Here is a 23,081-nt window from a genome sequence, read left to right as displayed (position 1 = left end):
CATTCCTTGGGTATGATGGTAGAGGGCAAAGGAGATTGTGAAGGTTTGGTTGCTTGTCTAGAAAGGGCGTCTGCCTTGCCATTCCTGGTACCTGGTCTATAGGTGATGATATATTGAAAGCGAGAAAAATAGAGACTCCATCTCACTTGCCTGGAAGACAAAGTACGATTAGATTGTAAGTACTGCAAGTTCTTATGATCAGTATAAATAACAGTAGGTTGGGTAGCTCCTTCTAAAAGGTGTCTCCAATGGTCAAAAGAACACTTGATAGCGAGCAATTCTTTTTCTCCTACTGGGTAATTCAATTCAGAAGGTTGTAGGAGTCGAGAGAAGAAAGCCACTGGATGTAACGGATCCTTAAAAGATTTTCTCTGGGACAAGATTGCCCCAATGGCAAATTCTGAGGCGTCCACCTCTAGTATAAATTGCTTTTGCAGATCTGGATACTGGAGGATGGGAGCTGAAGTAAATTGGGACTTCAAATTGTCAAATACTGACTGAGTTTGATGGTTCCAGGCAAATGGTTGATTCAATTTTGTGAGTACTGTCAGGGGTTTTGTGAGGGCTGCAAAGCCAGGTATAAATTTTCTATAATAATTAGAAAACCCTAGAAAGCGCTGTACGTCTTTCTTTGATTGGGGGACAGGCCAATCTAAAATAGCCTGAACCTTGTCGTTTTGCATTTTAATGCCTTTTGGGGAGATTTCATAACCAAGGAAGGTTATGTTCTGAGATTCGAATATACATTTTTCGAGTTTGGCATATAGATGGTGTGTCCTAAGTCTAGAAAGGACTTCTCTTACATGTAGTCTATGCTGATCTAGGTCTTGTGAATAAATTAGAATGTCGTCCAAATAGACTACAACATTCACATCCAGTATGTCTCGGAAAATGTCATTGATAAGACATTGGAATGTAGCTGGAGCATTACATAATCCGAATGGCATCACTGTGTATTCGAAAAGACCGTATCTAGTTCGGAACGCAGTGAGCCATTCGTCTCCAGCCCTCATTCGTATCAGATTATAGGCGCCACGAAGATCCAACTTGGTGAAAACCGTGGCACCCCTCAATCTTTCTATCAACTCTGGGATTAACGGGAGAGGGTACCTGTTTTTATGTGTACGCTTATTTAATTCTCGGTAATCAATAATAGGTCTTAAAGTACCATCTTTGTTAGTAACAAAAAATATCCCAGCCCCGGCAGGAGAGGTACTGGGTCTGATAAACCCCTTTTTAAGGTTGTCATCAATGTAGTTCTTTAAGTGTTCCAACTCTGGTTTAGAGAGCGGATAAATGTGACCATACGGGATGGAGACCCCCGGTAATAGGTCAATCGGGCAATCATAAGCCCTGTGAGGAGGGAGGACCTCAGCATCCTTTTTGTCAAACACATCAGAATACTCTGCGTAATGAGTGGGCAGGATATTAGCAGAAGTATTACATAGAATAGATACATCAGTATTTGACAAGGATGTACTTGTTTTAGGAAAGGTTAGGCTGAGATTATCCCAATCTATAGTAGATTTGTACATACATAACCATTCCATACCTAATATGATGTCAAAAATAGGGGATGTAATAACATCAAATATACAAGATTTAGTTACTGAGTTATTAATAGTTACCTGAATAGGATCAGTTTGATGTAATACAGGCCCTGAAGCAAGTAAAGACCCATCAATAACTTTCACCGAGACTGGATTGCTTTTACACACAAAAGGTATTTTATTGGATTTCACAAAACCTAGATGGATAAAGTTTCTACATGAGCCTGTATCTATGAGTGCTTCAGTGGTTGTCTGGTAGTGGTCCCACTGTAAGAGAATTGGGACAGTGATGTAAGCATTTTTAATTGTCTTAATTACGTAAGAGGTATGTGTTGTTAGCAACCTACCCTTCTTAGTTTTAGCTAGTATAGGGCAGTCCTTCACTTCATGGGCTGGGGAAGCACAGTACATGCAAAGGCATTGCATTTTTCTTCTGGCTTTTTCCTGAGGGGTGAGTGGTCCCTTCATAAACCCGATATCCATGGGTTGGGTACTATCCTTCACCTGGTAAGTTGGAGTTGGGAGATATCCTTTAGAGTTCGTAGCTTTTTCATTCCTCCTTTCCCTGAGGCGTCTATCAATATTAATTGTAAGTGTGAAAAATTCCTCCAGGGAGTCAGGGATACCAATGCGGGATAATTCATCTTTAATCTCTTCACTTAACCCCAAACAAAATTGTGTCTTAAGGGACACCTCGTTCCATCCTGAGTCACGTGCAGAGATCTTGAAGAGGGTGATATAATTTTCCACTGGATTTTTCTTTTGTTTCAGGGCCCTTAAGGTATTTTCGTCAGAAACCTGTTTGAAGGGGTCATCATAAAGTGCTGCCATCTGGTTGAAAAAACTTGAAAGAGATCCTAAGACAGGGTCTTGGTTCTCATAGAATGAGTCAGCCCAAGCCCTGGGCTCACCCCTTAGATAAGAAATGACCGTTAAGACTCTGACCCTTTCTGTGGGGTATGTACGTGGTTTTAAGTCAAATAACAATAAACAGGAATTCCTGAATTATCTGAAGTGGGCTCTGTCTCCAAAGAATTTCTCACGAGGGGAGACCAAGGGCTCAGGTGTTTGTTCTGAGGGGCTCGGCTTAGGGGCCAATACCTCTCGAAGACAGGCTTTTAGGGCCTGGTTTTCTACTTGTAGCTCATGAAAAGAACCTGACAAGGCATCGAGCCTATCAGACAATACTTGAACTCTTTCACCAATAGGATCCTGTTCCATGGTGAGATTAAGTTATAGTGATATTCTGTTTTAATGAAAACTTCGGCCAAAACAAACCCTTAATGAATCTCTTATTTGGCTGCTTTATTATGTAATAATCTGTTAGGTACTGTTTAAATATGTCAATGACAACAGTAATCCTATGAGATTGATAAGGGTTTTGTTGTTGGCTAAGTATTCCAGTAAAGGATTTTAAAGTAATACCTAGTACTTTTATATATGCCAAGGCGTTATAGTTGAGCAATGAAATATTGGATATATCACACAAACTATAATGTGGCAAATGTAACAGGTGAATATATAGGCTAAACTGTATATTGAGGAAACTTGATAGTTCAGACGATAATTCACAGTATAAGAAATTGGAGTAGATAAAGTTAATCAGACCTGTGAGTAATGTTCCGGAGTAGATATGTTCCCCTTGTTTCGTTTAGTATATTTAACTCAGTATGGAACCGTGAGTTAAAACAAACAGTAGCGTGGAGAGCCGGTTAGAGCTGACAGGCAGGGAGAGATGAAGACGTCTGCCTCTGATGACGTCACGGCTATCGAGTGCCGGTCACACACAGGTTGTTTTAGGAAGATGTGAAGCAGCACCTGAAACAATAATCCAGAAAGTATAGAATCTACTATACAGGTTAGTGAGCAACTTTAGAATTCCAAGTAGAAGTGTAGTATAGGATGATTTCCAAAAGTATAGAGCATAAAACTCTGTAGCGGTCTGAGTACACAGCAATGAGCATTAGAACTCAATAAAACAGCACTGATTCTTAGTGGGTGGTGCCTTAAATAGGCAAAAGGCTTAAAGGGACAGAGAGGTCACGTTTAACCCTTACACCTATCAAAATCGTCACTCCCCTAGCTTTTTTGTGGAATGTGGATGAAACGTTAACTGGGAATCTCTTTGGTTTGAATCTATCTACAGCGTCTTCAGTCCAATGGGTTTCTTGGAGGAAAGCCACATCAACCCTATGTTTTAGTAAGAATTTGAGCGCCAGACTCCTCTTAGTTGGGGAGTTCAAACCCTTGGTATTTAGGGTACATACCCTCATGGTCAGGTCTCAATAGGGAGGTGGAGAGGAGGGGAAAAAGAAAAAAAAAAAAAAAAAAAGAGGGAGGGGGGTGGGGGGAAAGAAGAGATATTAGAGAGAGTGTAGACTCAATAGAAAGCCCCTGTTGCCTTTGGATAGTGGAAGATAGCTACCCCTACTGGGGGTATATGTGTGGGGCTAAAGTCCCTTAATCGCAGGGTAAGAATAGCCTATCTATTAATGATTAATGGGGTGAAGTAAAATGTATAATAATGGAGAGTGGGTCAGCCAGTGCATGTAAATGTTACCCCTATCTATAGTCAGCTCTGGAGCCTCTAGGTTTAGAGGGTATGACAAACACAAGAGAATTTTTACATTGGTGAGATAGGGAGTAACAGGATAGGATGATGCAGCATGGGGAGGGGGGACGGAAAGGGGTGAGAATGAATGAGATGAAACAAGAATAAGTGAGGATTAAATGGGATGAGATGAAATGAGAAAATGATGAAATATGGGAGAAAGCGTTGAAAAGTGAATGATGAGTGAGTAAATGAGGAGGGGCGGAGCCAGCACCAGACCCTCACCCCCCCCCCCCCCAAACCTGTAATTTACTTTAAAAATGTAACAAGACAACATTAGCAAAAATGCAAACATATATAGAACAGTAAAAAGAAAGCAGTGGCCCATTGTATCTTTATGAGCTCTACATAAAATCAACCTTATGATCTATTTTGTGTAGTTAACCATCATTACTTGTGGAACAGGAAGATATTCATTGATACAAATTTCATGATGGTTACTCGTACCGTCAGCCCAAGTGGGGCCCACAGGTATGACACTAAATGAACAGTGAAAAGAAAGCAGTGGCCCATTGTATCCTTATGAGCTCTACATAAAATCAACCTCATGAGCTATTTTGTGAAATTAACCATCATTACTCGTGAGACAGGAAGATATTCATTGATACAAATGTCATGAACCCTTCACATGGTTACTCATACAGTCAGCCTAAGTGGGGCTCCTAGCTATGACACCAGATGCACTCACAGTGGCCAAACAATAGTGGACCTTATGACAATTATTAAGTAGAGGTGGAAAATTTAATTTAAGTTCAGGTCCTAAGTTTTTCTGGACCCCCCCAGAGCTCTCTTAGGCATGTATATGATGGCTTCTGGAGAAAGGACCATGAGAGGGTTGAAGGCTAGTCAGGCCTATAAAAGCAGTGATTCAGTCTCAGTGTTATGGGCTTCCTGGGTTCCATTCCTGGGCATTCACCCTTAATTCTGGACTCCGTCTGTGCTGGCAGGCTGGCCCGTTCTGATCCATCGGGAGCCTCCTCGGGGAGGCTGGCGGGGACCTATCTTGCCGCGGCAACTGCCACGTCCGAATAAGCTCTTGACCTTGTTGGGGGGTTAGAATGATATGTTGAGCTCCATCTTTAGTGGCTATCAATTTGGTTGGAAAACCCCACCTATATCTGATCTGGTTGTTTCTTAGAACTCTGGTGACCTCTGCGTAGCTTCTCCTTTGGGCCAAGGTATAATAGGACAGATCTGGAAACAGCGAGACCTCTCTGAATTGCATTGCTCTCATCAGTTTGTCTTTGTATGAGTAATAGTGCAAGCGGGCTATAGTGTCTCTAGGTTTACCAGGGGGGAGATTTCTAGGTCTCGCCGTCCGATGGATTCTGTCTATTCTATTCATGTCTCCAGCTGTGGGCCCCAGGATCGACTGGAAAAGGCGGTGAGCATACTCCTCCAGATCCTGCGGAAGAACCGACTCAGGAATTCCTCTTAATCTTACATTATTCCGCCTAGATCTATCCTCTAGATCCGCGACTTTCGCCTCTAATGAGGACACTTGGTCTGTCAGGCTTTGCGTTTGGCCCACCCAGTTAGCATGGTCCACCATGAGGTCTTCCTGCTTCCTTTCAATGGTATCCGTTCTTTCACTGATAGAAGAGATATCACGTCTCAGGTCCTCAAACGATCTCTCCAGTTTGTCAAACCTTCTAGTGAGAGTCTGGTTCTGATTCTCGAACATACGTTGGATAGACTCCAGTGGTAAGGTCGGGGCATCCCCCTTGCTTCTACTTGGAGTAATGAGAGAGGAGGATCTGCTCTCCAAATGGTCATCTGGTATGTCTGAGGTAATAGAATGTTCATCTTCTGATCTGACGGAATCCCTTTGTCCCCTTGGGTGGAAGTGGTCCATCACAGTTTTCTTCGGCCCCAAGTTGCCCTTTTGTTTTTTCTTTGCTTGCTGCAACATAACACTTGAGACCTTCACCGTTACTATAGCCACTGCAATACTTGGTTTGCTGTTATCTTACTTAAGTGATGCGTAGGGGGGGCACATAGGGCCCTTCTTAAACTGACATTTTATGAACTGACGCACTTATAGGACACAGGATTAGATACACTGAATATAGGTCCCCCATACGGGGGGGGGGAACACCCCCGTCCACCAAAGGTTTAACAATAGCGCTTTTGATTTCCCTTAACTTTTTTTTTTTTTTTCCTTTTTTTTTTTTTTTCCCTTTTTTTTTTTTTAAATTGTATCCTCTCTTTTTTTCCCTTTTCTCTTTACTTTTTCTTTGCTGCCCTCTCCCAGGGGAGTTGTCACCATAGGACGGTGTGGGGAAAAGGGAAAGGGATATGACCCGTCAGAACTGGCCTGACGGGAAAGGGGAGGAGAGGGCCCACTTACACCTATGGAGAGAATTTGTGCTATATGTTTAAACGTGTCCCAGATGAAATCAGTATTCCACAATTTCTAGTATCTGGTCAGAAAGAACTCCAGTCCCTAACTGTAGGTGCAGGGCCTGAAGTATAGAGCCCAATAGGTTAACCAGTATAGATCTGCCTTAATTGGTACACACTTAACTATATTGCAGCACAAATAACTGTTGCAGTGATGACCTGCAAAAAATAGATGGTTAGAAATGCAGTGAGAGATTGACCCACCTCAGTTTACAGTTGCTAACACCTAATAAGTAAAGGAAATCTAACCCCTACAATAGAGTTAGTATGCAGGGTCACTATAAATAGTGTTATGCAACTGAACCTACAGGGAAAAAGCAATAGCGTTATTAAACAAACATTGCATATATACACTCCACTTTGGGCTCAAGGCCCAAAGACTATAATGCTGGCGCAGCAGCTTAAAACACCACAACTTGTACACAAGGATTCCAGTTCATCTAGTGTGCCCTGCAGAATCGTGAACTGTAGGAGTAAAAGAATTTATTTCAGATGCTGCTTGAAGAGTCAAATGTGCACAGTCTTGTATGCTAGTGTAGGTTTGTACACAAAGGGCTAGCTGTCTTTGACAAAGTGACCAAAATTATGTCTGTTGGAGGCAGAAGGTTCCCGCAGGGTACAGACAACCCCACCCAGGCGATTGATCAGTGTTAATGTAATATGAGGCTTATTGTGTACTATAAAAGCAGTTCAAAAAATAAAGCGACTGTGTGGCTTTTCTATATTTTATAGATTTTCCCCCCAGGCCACTTGGGTTAGGCAGACCCCCACAGGGCCCTATAAAACTGCAACGCTACTCACTCAGGTATGTCCGGTGCTCTGGATATCCCCTCTGCACTCCACTAGTCTTCTTAGAAATTTTTGAGGTACTGGGGGTGGAAACCCCAGGCACTAGGGCAACTTAGGTGTATAGGACCCATGTACAGCCGATCACTGCTTACAGTGGGTGCAGAGGCGCAAGATGGCCGTTGTTCGCGCCCTTTTGTCTCCGCACCGGTGTCTGATGATTGGGCTTTAGGACTTATGCCAGGATCAAGCAGTCTGGGTCGAGCAGCACCTCCAGGTGAAAGGGTCTCTGGGAATCAACCTCTCTGACTAAGCCTGTAGCGTTGGCCCGGTCCGGCTTCAGTAGCGTAGACTGTGGTAGGAAAAAAAAACGCCTCTAAGTGTGCAACTGCCTGTATCTTCACTCTAGTCAGGTGTGTAGGGTTTGGGTAATAAAGGTATATACTTAAAGGTGATTTGCCGGCACTTTGTGCAGGTATAGGGCTTTAGATAGGGAGAGCACCTAGCATGTGCGTCTTGCTCCGACCATAGCTGGCTCCGCCCCCCCCCATTCTTTCATTCTTAATGTTGATAACTATTACCTACTATGATAATGAAATATTATTCAGCGTTGCTTAACATTGTTCATGTTGTTATTAATGTTGATTTGACATAGTAATGCAGTTTCCAATTGTGCTCTCAAACACATGTTTGTAGTCCTTACAATATTTAAATGTCAGGATTACTGAGGTTTTTGTATTTTATTTATCTTTTGTCTCATGCTATGCCATTCATTAGAGTATAAATACCCTTGTCCCCCTTTTTTCAATATACTTGAACCAGGTCACTAAACTTCCTTGGTGTACTATAACCTGTTTCCCCACCCAACTTTGTTACCATGCAATAATTCATATCCACCGGTGGTGGGTTTCAACATACCATATCTAGCCCCCTTCTCCCCAGTAAAGTAGATTACTAAGCCTAATTCTATTCTTATTCCTCACCTTCTTTAACTTTATTCTAACACTTCTTCCCCTTACCCCTCCCTTCCCTTTAGCCAACTTCAATATTTATCTGGTACATACGACACTTCTGCTTTGATAGAACCACACATATTAAGGTTTTGCTCTCTGGTCATATCTGATCCCCATAGTAATACCTCCCACACACGCAAATAAATCAGTAAACACGTAACACTTAAAACTTTTACAATAGCAACGCAAAATGTCAAAGGGTTCTTATTCCCAGAAAAGAGGTCAATTGCCTTCCATGACTTCTATAAAAAGTGAATTGACTTCCTTTTAAACCAAGAAACACACTTTAGAAAAACCAATGAACCCAAACTGTCTACATATTACTATGACCAGTACTTTATAATGGTATGGGTATCTCCATCAGAAAAGGCACCTCCTTTAAACTACTAAATAAATATTCTGACACTGACGGTAGAGTTCTAATAATCGTGAGCTTACTATATGGTAGACCCCCCACAATAGCTAATATATACGCCCCCAACCAACCCACACCCACCTTTTTTCGTAAGGCACTTAACCAACTAATAGATAATGCTAAAGGCCCGACTATTATAGGAGGAGACTTGAACTTTCCACTCAACCCAGCAATAGATACATCCACAGGGAAATCTTATATGGGAAATATACGAACAAAGACTAACTGGCATGCTCTCCAAACCCTTCCACTATATGACACCTGGCAGATTACGCATCCCACTTCTTGGGACTACACCTTCTTCTCACATCCACAAAACTCCTACTCCTGCCTTGACTACATACTTTGTGACCAAACTACACTATCTAACTTAAAAGATTCTAAGATAACACATACGGTATGGACAGACCACAGCACAGTGATTAACACTTTCCCTTGGTCCTCTATACCACTTAGCCGTCCAAGCTGGAGGCTCAATGATCTTATATTTTCAGACCCACTCATCCTTACTGACATCAAGGAGTGAACAGTTGAATTCTTTTCTTTAATAATCCCCTCGACATTTCTAACTCCAACAATTGGGAAACATACAAATGCTATATATGGGGGGAACTCATCAAACACGCGAAGAGACAACGTCAACAAAGAACTGCACAATATAATACTCTTACCTCTAAACTTATGCAATCCAAACTGGCACATAAACTTAATCCGACTTCCCCTCAAAAGCGGGACAGAGACACTTTAAATAATTATATAATTAAAAATGTGCATTTGTGCTCCCTCACAATGAAAGCAAAGTTTTTTGTTAAAAAAAATAAAATGGGTCCAATGCTAGCTAGATCCCTCAAAAAAAAAAAAAAAAAAAAAGCCATTCGGGACGCACCCTAGGGGACGCACCTCTTTCAATAGTAGAGCCATACTACAGAACTTTACTTAATACTACACATCAATATACAATTTAGAATCGCAATTCTAAAACAAATCTGATTACAGATTATCTAGCCCATATTAACCTCCCATCCCTTACAGCAGAAGACTTCTCCACCTTGGACCAACCATTCCATATACAAGAGATTCTAATGGCTATAAAATCCCTCCCACCCGGGAAAGCCCCAGGCCTAGATGGCTTCATCCCCAAATTCTACCATCTCCTTAAAACAGAATTAAGCCCGAAATGCTTTACTCTATTCCAATTGATAGACCAGACTGGTATTCTCTCCCAACACCTCTTGGAGGCCACCATATCGGTGATCCCAAAACCAGGCAAATGCCCGATCAAGTAGGTAACTATAGTCCAATATCCCTATTGAACATAGATATAAAACTATTTGCTAAGATTCTAGCCACTCGTATAAATAAAGTCCTACCATGCCTCATCCATACTGACCAGGTGGGCTTTATCCAGAGCAGAGAAGCCAAAGACAATTCCATTTGTGTACTTCAAACTCTACATTACTCCAATAATAGGAAAACTTAATTATTTTGCTCTCTACGGATGCTGAGAAGGCGTTTGACAGGGTGGACTGGGAGTTCATGTGGTCCATCTTGTCGAAATTCGGGTTCTCTACCAAATTAATTACAAGAATAAAGGCCCTATACACTAACCCTACTGCTGTAATCCGCTCTAATGACTAAACTTCGGATGAATTTTCTATTAAAAACGGTACCCGACAGTGTTGCCCCTATCACCCCTCCTATTTGCCCTTATGATTGAGACTTTTGCTACACATATCTGATGTAATCAAAACATCAAAGGACTGAAATTTGGCCCCATAGAACAAAAATGCCTACTGTATGCAGATGACATCTTCACCATAGGCTCCCCAAGCACATCCATCCCCACTCTCCTAAAAGAACTTGATACATATAAAGTGATCTCTAACTTTTCCATCAACATGGACAAATCATCCCTCCTACCCATTAACCTGACGACAGACAAAACCACATATATAACTTCAAACACCCTATTCTCAATCTCCAACTCCTATACGCTATCTAGGCATCAATATTACACCAGAGCTATTCAATTTAAATTATCTTCCATTACAAACTGATATCCAGAAGTCATGTAAATGCTGTAAAAATGACAATCATCCCAAAATACCTTTATCTATTTCAAGTACTCCCACTTGATCTACACTCTCACTATTTGACAACACAACAGAAAAAAATGGAAACATTTATATGGTCATACCATCAACCAAGAGTAGCAAAACAGACCTTATACCTAAACAGGGAAGATGGCGGCCTAGGAATTCCCAACCTGACTACTTTAGGGCTACCCATCTAGCACGTATTGCTGCATGGAATCATAACAACCCTTTTAAGTCATGCGTCCAACTAGAAGTAGTGCTCCCCAATGTTCCTTCTTTGGGGCGAGATGTGTTTTATCCCTAAAAGATACAGACCAACAATATGCACCACCGACTACTATGTAGCAAGCACACTCAAAACATGGGACAAAACCATCCAATTAAATCACACAATCTCAAGCCAAATATCCCCTCTCACCCCACTCTAGGGACACCCATTGTTCCTCCAGCTTGAATTGACACAAACAATCTCTATAACCGATTAATTACAACAACTACCAATATCTTCACTGTTCAAAGACGGATATTTCAGAATGCAAAATGACTTACAACATATAGGAACACCTTTTCACAAATGGTTTGCATATCTTCAAATTTGTCACGCAATCCAAATAAATCCACATAAGCTAAATTTCGTTAGACTTAACACACCATTTGAATCCTTATGTATTTATTTTTAGTATGCTTAGAGGCTTCTTCCCAACACATAAACCCCTATACATAACTAAGTGGGAAAATGAACTGCAAGAAATATTTACGGAAGAGCAATGAAGCAAAATCTTTAAATTGAATTAGAAAGCATCCATCTCCCCAATCATTGTAGAACTTAAAGGGACAGTAAACCTTAAAAATAATGTTATATAATTCTGTACATAGTGCAGAATTATATAACATTATTTAGGTGCTATAGCCATAAACGCCTTTTTTACCTTTTAATTTGCTAAAAATATGGCGCTTTTACAGACCCGCTCTCTGCTGAGCGGGTCTGTTATTTTTAGTCAGCGCATCGGCCCAGCTGTATAGTCACAGCCCAGCCCGACCGCGCCATAGCACTAAGTGCAGCTCGCTCCTGTCACAGGAGCGAGCTGCACTTAGTCTTATGGCGCGGTCGGGCCGGGCTGTGACTATACAGCTGGCCCGATGCGCTGACTAAAAATAACAGACCCGCTCAGCAGAGAGCGGGTCTGTAAAAGCGCCATATTTTTAGCAAATTAAAAGGTAAAAAAGGCGTTTATGGCTATAGCACCTAAATAATGTTATATAATTCTGCACTATGTGCAGAATTATATAACATTATTTTTAAGGTTTACTGTCCCTTTAACTGCAAAATTCTATCAAGATTGTACCTCACACCCCACCGACTCCACAGTATCTTCACTGGTGCCTCCTCACTGTGTTGGCGACATTGCAGTGAAATAGGCACTCTCCCATATCTGGTGGCATTACCCTCAGATAAAAACATTTTGGGAAAACATCACCTTACACATTAACTCAATATTAGGCACAACACTCAAACTTCGCCCTTCCATAATACTCCTCAATGACCTCCCCCAAATCTCTTGTCTCTATCATATCAAATTGTTACAATGAATGATAAATTGCGCCAAGAGATTTAATACCTACATTTTGGAAAAAAGCGACAACACCCACCTTACAAATGTGGCTAAAGGAAGTGATCATGTTCTCTCTTTGGAAAAACTCCACTACTGCTTTCAAGGTAAAGCTGATTTTATCTTCGACATCATATTTATATGGGACCAGAAAACAACAATATAACCTAAAAAGTACCTGTGACACAAAACCTTCTTCTCATCTCCCCCAGCTCCCCCTCCCCCCCTTATTTCCTCTCCTACTTTTCCCCCTCTTTAGAATTAGCCTTCATTTCTTTACGGTCAGACGGCTATGCTGATTATAGTGCCTCTAATTTATGTTATCAACAGTGACTGTAATTTGTATTTATATTTTACTTTAACTACATTCCACAAATGTTATGTGGCAATGTTATTCATGTTGTGTTCATTCTTGAAATATTAAATAAAAAACAATTTTAATAAAAAAATAACTGTTTGCTGTTTAATTTATTTCCATTATTAAATTGTACACAGCCTTTTAAATGACCTGAGGCACCGGCTCTTACTTAGCATATGCAGGAGTTCACATTATATACAAATATGTGTCTGTTATTGGCTGATAGCTGTCACATGGTACAGGTGCAGAACTACATTTATCAGAAAACAATTTACTATGACTTTAAAAAGAGAAGTAGGTTTTATTGCATTGTAGTTTTATTATGCCTCTGTTGATTTTGTAATTCTATATGTTATGGTCCTTTTTAAATGGACTGAATTTGCCAAAAGAACACATCTCATTATATTATCATTCCTTGTAAACAAAAAATGTTTCTTTTCTTAACTCTATCCAAGATAACAATTGAAATGAACATTTTAGTGCCTATCTTGCAGTGTGATTTAAGACAACTCAGTATTGACCATGACCAAGAGAAGTTAAAGGACTGGGGGTGGAGCACATGACAAAACAGTGAGAATTAGTAGGAAGTACATTACCAATACTGCAGTATCCAATTTAACTTATATTTAAACAACTGATTTTAAACATTTATTTCAGGAGAAAATATTGTTTCATATAAATGATAGAAAACAAAGATTATAATATATTTATAAAGTTGTGATATGGTCCCACTTAAATAGATTTTCTACCATTATGTTGTATAGCTCTGGGAAGATTCATATTTAAGGGGCAATTATAACACCCACATAGTTAACCATACTAAATGCTTGTGCTGAATCAATAGCACATATGTAATAACCTAATCAGCTGATCTGTATCACATGTAATGTAATTATACCATACGTACAGTTAATCAGAACCATTATTTATTATAATCTGTCTTAACCATTTTAATATACTTTTTACAGACACGGCCAGAGCACTGAGAGATATCAGGTATTGATGTAACTGGAGTGAATAAGGGAACCTTCTTCCTGAGCACAGACATTGGAGCCTGTTATCAGCATGAACTCATATGTGTTAGGTGAGTAAAATAGATATTATGCTGACTTTAATTACTGGGAAAATAGATCACGCATTAAACAAATATAAACTATTATATTTATATCTGCATCTTTAAGTACATTTGTGTCAGTGACGTTATAAAGATGGAGCAAACTCCATTGGGCTGAGGAGGAGGGTAAAAAATACTACTCCCCCCTCTGTCCTTTTAGACATACCATGTCCAACAACTGCCTAACCTCACCCCCTGACCTGGTTCATTACTCAGAACACCGACAACTCCACCTTCCCCTGCCCTGACCTCGCTCATGGAACATCCATAACTGCACTTATGCCTACCTTGTTCCCATGTGTGTAACACCCACAACTCAGTCATTTAGGTTACTATGATGTAGTAATGTTTACATTCTATGTCATCCTTTTTAATTTGTGATTTACAGGTAAATACATTTAATAATACAAAACAGTTGGCATTTTTGAGTATAAAATTTTTTTTTTTATTGAGATGGATTATATTATAATGAATAAACAGTCTTATTTTTCTTTATTCCATTTCTTTTTATGTAGACAAACACGTGAATAGTTCATATCCATCCTTCACTAAAGAAAGCATCAGAATGATACAGCAAACTCCAAAAATCTTAGCCACCAATACCGCAGATATTAACAGACAATGGTGAATTGGCAGGAACTTGGCAGCAATCATTATGTACAGAGAGTAATTTAGTCATCAAACAAGAGGACAACATTTATGCCTTATCTAGTGAAATTATTATCCCAGAGGATAAACCACAAACATTTACTGAGTTTTCAAAACATATTAAAGAAGGGAAAAGTCTTAAGTCTAACCAAATGATTCATACAAAGGAGAAACCTTTCAAATCTACAGAATGTGAGAAAAGCTTTAGATGGAAGTCTCGTCTACTAGAACCCCACAAAATACACACAGGAGAGAAACCACTCACATGTACCGAGTGCAGCAAATGTTTTACACGAAAGAGTGAGCTGAAAACTCATGAAAGGATTCATACAGGGGAAAAGCCTTTCAAATGTACAGAGTGTGGAAAAAGTTTTACTTTACAGAGTCATCTGAAAAAGCATGAAAGGATTCACACAGGAGAAAAGCCTTTCACATGTACAGAGTGTGGAAAAAGTTTTACACAAAAGAGTGAGCTGCAAACTCATGAAATGATTCACACAGGGGAAAAGCCTTTCACATGTACAGAGTGTGGAAAAAGTTTTACACAAAAGAGTGAGCTGCAAACTCATGAAATGATTCACACAGGGGAAAAGCCTTTCACATGTACAGAGTGTGGAAAAAGTTTTACACAAAAGAGTGAGCTGCAAACTCATGAAAGAATTCACACAGGGGAAAAGCCTTTCAAATGTACAGAGTGTGGAAAAAGTTTTACTTTACAGAGTCATCTGAAAAAGCATGAAAGGATTCACACAGGAGAAAAGCCTTTCACATGTACAGAGTGTGGAAAAAGTTTTACACAAAAGAGTGAGCTGAAAACTCATGAAAGAATTCACACAGGGGAAAAGCCTTTCACATGTACAGAGTGTGGAAAAAGTTTTACACAAAAGAGTGAGCTGCAAACTCATGAAATGATTCACACAGGGGAAAAGCCTTTCACATGTACAGAGTGTGGAAAAAGTTTTACACAAAAGAGTGAGCTGCAAACTCATGAAAGAATTCACACAGGGGAAAAGCCTTTCACATGTACAGAGTGTGGAAAACGTTTTACACGAAAGAGTGAGCTGAAAACTCATGAAAGAATTCACACAGGGGAAAAGCCTTTCACATGTACAGAGTGTGGAAAAAGTTTTACACAAAAGAGTGAGCTGAAAACTCATGAAAGGATTCACACAGGGGAAAAGCCTTTCACATGTACAGAGTGTGGAAAAAGTTTTACACAAAAGAGTGAGCTTCAAACTCATGAAAGGATTCACACAGGGGAAAAGCCTTTCACATGTACAGAGTGTGGAAAATGTTTTACACGAATAAGTAGTCTGAAAACTCATGAAAGGATTCACACAGGGGAAAAGCCTTTCACATGTACAGAGTGTGGAAAATGTTTTACAAAAATAAGTAGTCTGAAAACTCATGAAAGGATTCACACAGGAGAAAAGCCATTCACATGTACAGAGTGTGGGAAATGTTTTACACAAATGGATCATCTGAAAAAGCATGAATGGATTCACACAGGAGTAAAGCCATTCACATGTACAGAGTGTGAAAAATGTTTTACAAATATAAGTAGTCTGAAAACTCATGAAAGGATTCACACAGGAGAAAAGCCGTTCACATGTACAGAGTGTGGGAAATGTTTTACAGTAAAGAGTCATCTGAAAACTCATGAAAGGATTCACACAGGAGAAAAGCCGTTCACATGTACAGAGTGTGGAAAAAGTTTTACACAACAGAGTGAGCTGAAAACTCATGAAAGGAGTCACACAGGAGAACATCCTTTCACATGCACAGAGTGTGGGAAATGTTTTACAGTAAAGAGTAGTCTGAATACTCATGAAAGGATTCACACAGGAGCAAAGCCGTTCACATGTAGAGAGTGTGGGAAATGTTTTGCAGTAAAGGGTCATCTGAAAAGGCATGAAAGGATTCACACAGGGGTAAAACTTTTCACATGAACAGAGTGTGGAAAATGTTTTACACAAATGAGTAATATGAGAAAACATGAAAGGATTTACAAGGAAAGAAACCTTTCACATGTTTAGAAATTGGAAAAAAGGTTTTTATTGAAATCGGGTATCACAAAACACCAAATATTTACACACAAATAAACTTATATACAGTGTGTACAAACCTTTTTTTAAATTATCCTAAGGAGGACAAACTCTCGAAATAGAAGCATCAAAAAGGATCCTATTGTAAATAATACTTTCTAATCCCAGTTATAAAAGCCCCAGATTGGAAGAGCTCTCCTGCTGTCCTTTGTTCCTCTATATATGTGCACCTCAGTTTCTCTCATATCAATGCGATAGAATCCAAACACCACACAGGAATATACAGATCTGTCCTCATACTGACCAGTTTACACAACCATTCAACACCAAAGCACCCCCAGTTTTGTTTATTAATATGCTAGTGTTAGGAGTTGTACGTTTGTTTTACATAGGGGAGAAAATGATTATATTTACAGAATAAAGAGTATTTATATGAATAGAGTGTTAGATAATTATATAAACAAGAACATCAGTCTCAAATGATTGACATCTGCGAGATATATTTAATGTGCACATCATGTGGATAAACATTTTCTTATAGCAATAGATGTTTAGCGTCGTACATGTTATATACCAGAGGAATTACTGATGGGAAACTGATTTTATTTCATGAGACACAATATCAGTAACTGGTACATACGTGATCATAATCAGTTTAATTTAAATGGCTACTATAACCTACATGTATACTGGGTATGTAATATGTGTGTCATGTTCTGTAACTTGATATTATGTCTGTTAGATGTTTTCATGTTAGTTAGAAGCCACAAGAACTAATAATAGCATATACTGTATATATAAAGGGAACATTATATGTCTGATAAATCCCTTTGTATCAAGAGCACAAGTGTTAGGTATATTTATACCATTGTGTGCATATATCATGTAGTGCTGCTTTTTACTATATAATTATATGTAATGTTTTTTCATGAAAATAAAAAGTGATTAGAATCCAGACCAGTATTTTTTTTGTATAATTAAAAACACAATATCACAGAATAATTTGAAAAACATCATCAAATACAGAAGAAAAATCTGACAGTGAAAATTAAACGCTGATAATTCAGATAGAGCAGCAATTTCACCTAACTTTGCAATTCCCTTCTATTATCTGATTTGTTTTGTTCTTTTGGTTTCCTTAGTTAAAGAGTAAACATAGGAGGCTGATATTATATGAGCTTTGGGGCGTGCACGTGTATTTACCACTCTGTGCAGCAGCGTTTGTAACTATGTATTACATTGCTATAAATGTTCTTGCAAACTCTGCTGTCTGAAGATACGTGCACGCTCCTGAGTTCACCTAGGATTACTCTTTAACCCCTTAATGACCGGACCATTTTTCAATTTTCTTACCCTTAATGACAATGGCTATTTTTAAATTTCTGCAGTGTTTGCGTTTAGCTGTAATTTTCCTCTTACTTGTTTGCTGTACCCACACATATTATATACCGTTTTTCTCGTCATTAAATGGACTTTCTAAAGATACTATTATTTTCATCATATCTTATCATTTACTAAAAAAAAAATGATAAAATATGAGGAAAAAATGGAAAAAAACACACTTTTTCTAACTTTTACCCCCAAAATCTGTTACACATCTACAACCACCAAAAAACACCCATGCTAAATAGTTTCTAAATTTTGTCCCAAGTTTAGAAATACCCAATGTTTACATGTTCTTTGCTTTTTTTGCAAGTTATAGGGCCATAAATACAAGTAGCACTTTGCTATTTCCAAACCACTTTTTTTCAAAATTAGCGCTAGTTACATTGGAACACTGATATCTTTCAGGAATCCATGAATATCCCTTGACATGTATATATTTATGTTTAGAAGACATCCCAAAGCATTGATCTAGACCCATTTTGGTATATTTCATGCCACCATTTCACCGCCAATTGCGATCAAATAAAAAAAATTGTTGACTTTTTCACAATTTTTTTCACTAACTTTAGGTTTCTCGCTGAATTTATTTACAAACAACTTGTGCAATTATGGCATAAATGGTTGTAAATACTTCTCTGGGATCCCCTTTGTTCAGAAATAGCAGACCTATATGGATTTGGCATTGCTTTTTGGTAATTAGAAGGCTGCTAAATGCCGCTGCACACCACACGTGTATTATGCCCAGCCGTGAAGGGGTTAATTAGGGAGCTTGTAGGGAGCTTTTAGGTTTAATTTTAGCTTTAGTGTAGTGTAGTAGACAACCCAAATTATTGATATAGGCCCATTTTGGTATATTTCATGCCACCATTTCACCGCCAAATACGATCAAATAAAAAAACAACTTAAATTTTTCACAATTTTAGGTTTCTCACTGAAATTATTTACAAACAGCTTGTGCAATTATGGCACAAATGGTTGTAAATGCTTCTCTGGGATCCCCTTTGTTCAGAAATAGCAGACATATATGGCTTTGGTGTTGCTTTTTGGTAATAATAAGGCCGTTAAATACTGCTGCGCACCACACTTGTAATATGCCCAGCAGTTAAGGGGTTAATTAGGTCGCTTGTGGGGTTAATTTTTAGCTTTAGTGTAGAGATCAGCCTCCCACCTGACACATCCCACCCCCTGATCCCCCCCTGACCCCCCTCAAACAGCTCTCTTCCCTCCCCACCTCACAATTGTCACCGCCATCTTAAGTACTGGCAGAAAGTCTGCCAGTACTGAAATAAAAATATTTTTTTTATTTTTTGGCATAAAGTCTGCAGTGATAGATCCCCCCTTACCCCACAACCTCCCTGATCCCCCCTTACATATTTCTAACCCTCCCCCTCTGTCTATATGCCGCCATCTTGGGTACTGGCAGCTGTCTGCCAGTACCCAATTTGCCCCCCAAAATAGTTTTTTTTTTACTTTTTTAATATAAAATATATGTTTGCTGTAGTGTAGCTGCCCCCCCCTAAATATTATTCAACCCTCCCCCTCCCAGATCCCTTATTAAAGAACAAAGATGCCACTGCATCTAGATCGATCTTTTTTTTTTTTAATGTGCTGTAAATTTTGCGTGCGCGCGCACCCGCCCACCCCTGCCGCCCCCCCGCCACTACCGCCCAGCAGAAAACCGGAATAAATAGAGATCAGGTAGTAATTGCAATCAGGAGTATATATTGCTTAACAGCAGCACACCAACCAGCCACTAATTGTAAAAGATACATAGCCGATGCAGATGGGGCCACAGAGTGGCCCTTTCTGCATCGGTATGTAAAATGGGGGATTGTAGTGATGCCTCAATATTGAGGCATCACTACAATACCTTGTAAGCAGCTGGAAGCGATCAAGATCGCTTCCAGCACTTCAGACAACAGAGGACGTACCAGGTACGTCAACTGTCATTAAGGGAAGTTTTTTTCTATGACGTACCTGGTACGTCCTCTGTCTTTAAGGGGTTAACAAAGGATACTAAGAGAACTAAGCACAAATGATAATATAACTAAATTGGAAAGTTGTTTGAAATGTCATGTTCTATCCAATCCATTTAAGTTTAATTTTGCCTTTACTGTCCCTTTAACAGTACATAAAACAATATCAAATTAACCCCCGTCCTACACAAAACCCGATTATTAATCACCAGCAAGACTTTTTATACACAGACATTTTATTTAACTTAAATCATACTTAAAGGGATAGAAAATTACACTTTCATGATTCAGATAGAATGTGTCATTTTAATTTCACTTCTGTTATCAAGTGTATGTACTACTAAGAGCTGACTGGTGGCTACACACGTGCCTCTTGTCATTGGCTCACCAGATATCCTCAGCTAGCTCCCAGTATTACATTGCTGCTCTATAGCTGACTTTGCAGGAGTTAAATACATAGTTATAAACAATCAGTTGTACAATAACTGATCTAACATATTAAAATTTTGCCCCTTTATATCTGTCAGGGTGCCAGGAATCAGACTGAGACGAGAAGTGCAAAAATAATCACACCTTTATTAATAGCAAAAAATAATAAATAGTTTACAAGTCAAATAACAAGCCAGGAATCAAAAACCAGAGCTGGTAGTCAGACGAGCCAGGTCAGGAGCCAAAGTGAGTAGTCAGACGAGCCGGAATCAGGAACAAGGAAAACAGCAGAGTCAGGAACAAGCCAGGGATCAGGAACCATGAGGGACGTCAGATAGTCAAGTAATATACAGGAGCTCTCACAAACAGGTCTGAGACAACGCAAAGGCAAAGCATACTGAACAGAGGCCCTTTAAATAAGTGATGACATCACAATTCTGAGACTGCATCCTCTCTCACACGGATGATGCACACCAGTCTGGCCATAAAAGAAAGTGCAGGAAATGAGCAGCATCCCCCACAATGCACCATAGTCAGTAAGAGAGTTGAGTAAAATGGCTGCCAGCAGCACATGGCAAACAAAACAGGTAAAAACCATGACAGTACCCTCCCCTCAACGACCCCTCCCCCGCGGGAGGACAAAAGGCTTATTGGGGAAACGGGCATGGAAGGCACAGAGGAGGGCGGGAGCATGAACATCAGAGGAGGGAACCCATGAACGCTCCTCCGGACCGTAGCCCCTCCAGTGAACCAAATACGGTACACGTCCCCTGGACATACGAGAGTCAATAATGCTGCTGACCTAATACTCCTCATGGTTGTCAACAAAGATAGAGTTATATCATCAGTGTGTAGACCCTGCGCTAATTTTAAATGTCTGTGATATCCCAGAAGGGGATACAAAAAGGCGCGCTGTCAGATTTAAAAAAATGGGGGAAAAAATGGGAGTAACAAAAAAATGCACCCAAACAAAAGATACAACGAGACTAAAAACAATGTGTTTTCCACAACAATGTAATGGTTATCAAAGATAAAATATCATGTCCCAAAAATGTTATTAAACAATGTTTTTGTCCATAGAACAAATTACCGCCGGACGTTTTCTGGCGGGGCAGTTCCTCTTGGTCCCAGAGAGCGGGGGTAACACTGTGGTAGGAATAAAAGAAAGAGGGCGCCAATAGTGTAATATTGTTTGTTTCAAAACGGAATTAAACACAAATATTGCGCTTACCAAAAAAAGATGCACTGAACTCTGACCAGTGCGATATTGCCTGCTGGCACTTTATTCAGCGGCCAGTATACTGTGTATAGGCAAATATTCTCCAGATGACCTTTGTATTTCTATGGATTCGACTCCAGGATATGTGAACCTTAGAAAATATAGAGGGAACTCCACATAGTGTAATATGTCTTTTCAAAGGGATGGAGGAAACATATAGTATGCTTACCAAAGGAAAAGGCACTGTACTGTGACCAGTGCAGTCTCGCCTGCTAGCACCTTAAACAGCGGCTAGTGTGCTGTGTGTTGGTGTATCCTCGCTGTTCTTTGGAGTATACAGCTCTCTGTATGGTGTCTACAGGCTGTAGCCGTGCACGTTAAACTTTGTAAAGAAATGTCTATTATATTGTTACAACTGGATGTATAATAGTTGTAACTCTTTGTAAGTAGTTTAAAACTTAACGGCACTAATTAAAAATTGGTGGACAACTTCCAAATAAAATTTAAAAGGCTTTAATGACGCGTTTCTCAACCAGCTACGGGTCGTTTCATCAGATATAAAGCAGATAAAATACACTTCAAATTGTAACATTATATACACATTTGACTGATTAAAACCGGAAGTTGTCACTAGAAAATAACCAATGGATACATCTAAAAGACTACAGCTGAGATATCAACATCGTGTCCCCAGCTGTTACAATTCTAACATTATTTGAACATTATTAGACAATCAAACAAATTAACCGAAAAAACAGTTACAGTAATGTATTCATGTCGATGTCAAAAAAAGGGGGTATATATACACAAAATCCTCAATATTTTTTATTATTGTTATTATTTCAACCTTTTGAGAATGTATTAAACTGTGTGGTCACATTTATCGTGTGCAATGTTTTGGGATTCCTAATGAACAGTAAAATTTGTAATATCTTATTGAGTATATGTATTGGGTAATGGCTTATGTATACATATTAGACTGTATGTTTTTGATTGTATAGTGTGAATGGTTTTTATATCCCTAATAGCAGAGGGTGTTAGAAAGTGTGTATTTCGTTTGTATCTTAATATGTTAGTGTTTCTATAGTTAAGCATATCTATTATCGATCTACCTATATATGTTATCAATATATTAGAATTTTTCGACACATTTTCTAAAAATTCGTTTTAAGGGGATATGGAAATAATAGATCCTAATGTGTGTTTTAGGTGAGCAAAAACATTTTTTGAAAGAAAAACCTATTTAGATTTTGTTTATGGCTGCAACCATAATTATATTTGCAATCAGACTAATGTTTGTGTATTAATGATATTGCGTGTCCGAATGTGTGAACCATGAGATGTATAAGAAATATAAATGTTGTTTGCTATATGTGATCTGAACATATTTCTTTATATGTGTATGTTATTAAAGATAGTATC

General features: G+C 39.2%; 1 protein-coding gene across 1 annotated transcript in view; it reads left to right on the top strand.

Annotated features, from left to right (window-relative positions):
* LOC128644157 (gastrula zinc finger protein XlCGF26.1-like) overlaps positions 1 to 16,690 on the top strand; it is a 29,880-nt gene extending 13,190 nt beyond the window's left edge. Inside the window, exons 2-3 of the mRNA XM_053696864.1 lie at positions 13,811 to 13,926; positions 14,472 to 16,690. Coding sequence (XP_053552839.1) covers positions 14,757 to 16,553 — 1,797 coding nt within the window. The 5' untranslated portion in view covers positions 13,811 to 13,926; positions 14,472 to 14,756 and the 3' untranslated portion in view covers positions 16,554 to 16,690. The remainder of the gene's footprint in view (positions 1 to 13,810; positions 13,927 to 14,471) is intronic.
* Positions 16,691 to 23,081: the final 6,391 nt, after the last annotated feature.

Source organism: Bombina bombina, unplaced genomic scaffold (genome assembly GCF_027579735.1).
Source record: "Bombina bombina isolate aBomBom1 unplaced genomic scaffold, aBomBom1.pri scaffold_893, whole genome shotgun sequence".
NCBI classification, from domain to species: Eukaryota; Metazoa; Chordata; class Amphibia; order Anura; family Bombinatoridae; genus Bombina; species Bombina bombina.
Note: the sequence above shows the minus strand (reverse complement) of the source record. Positions and strands in the feature narration are given on the sequence as shown.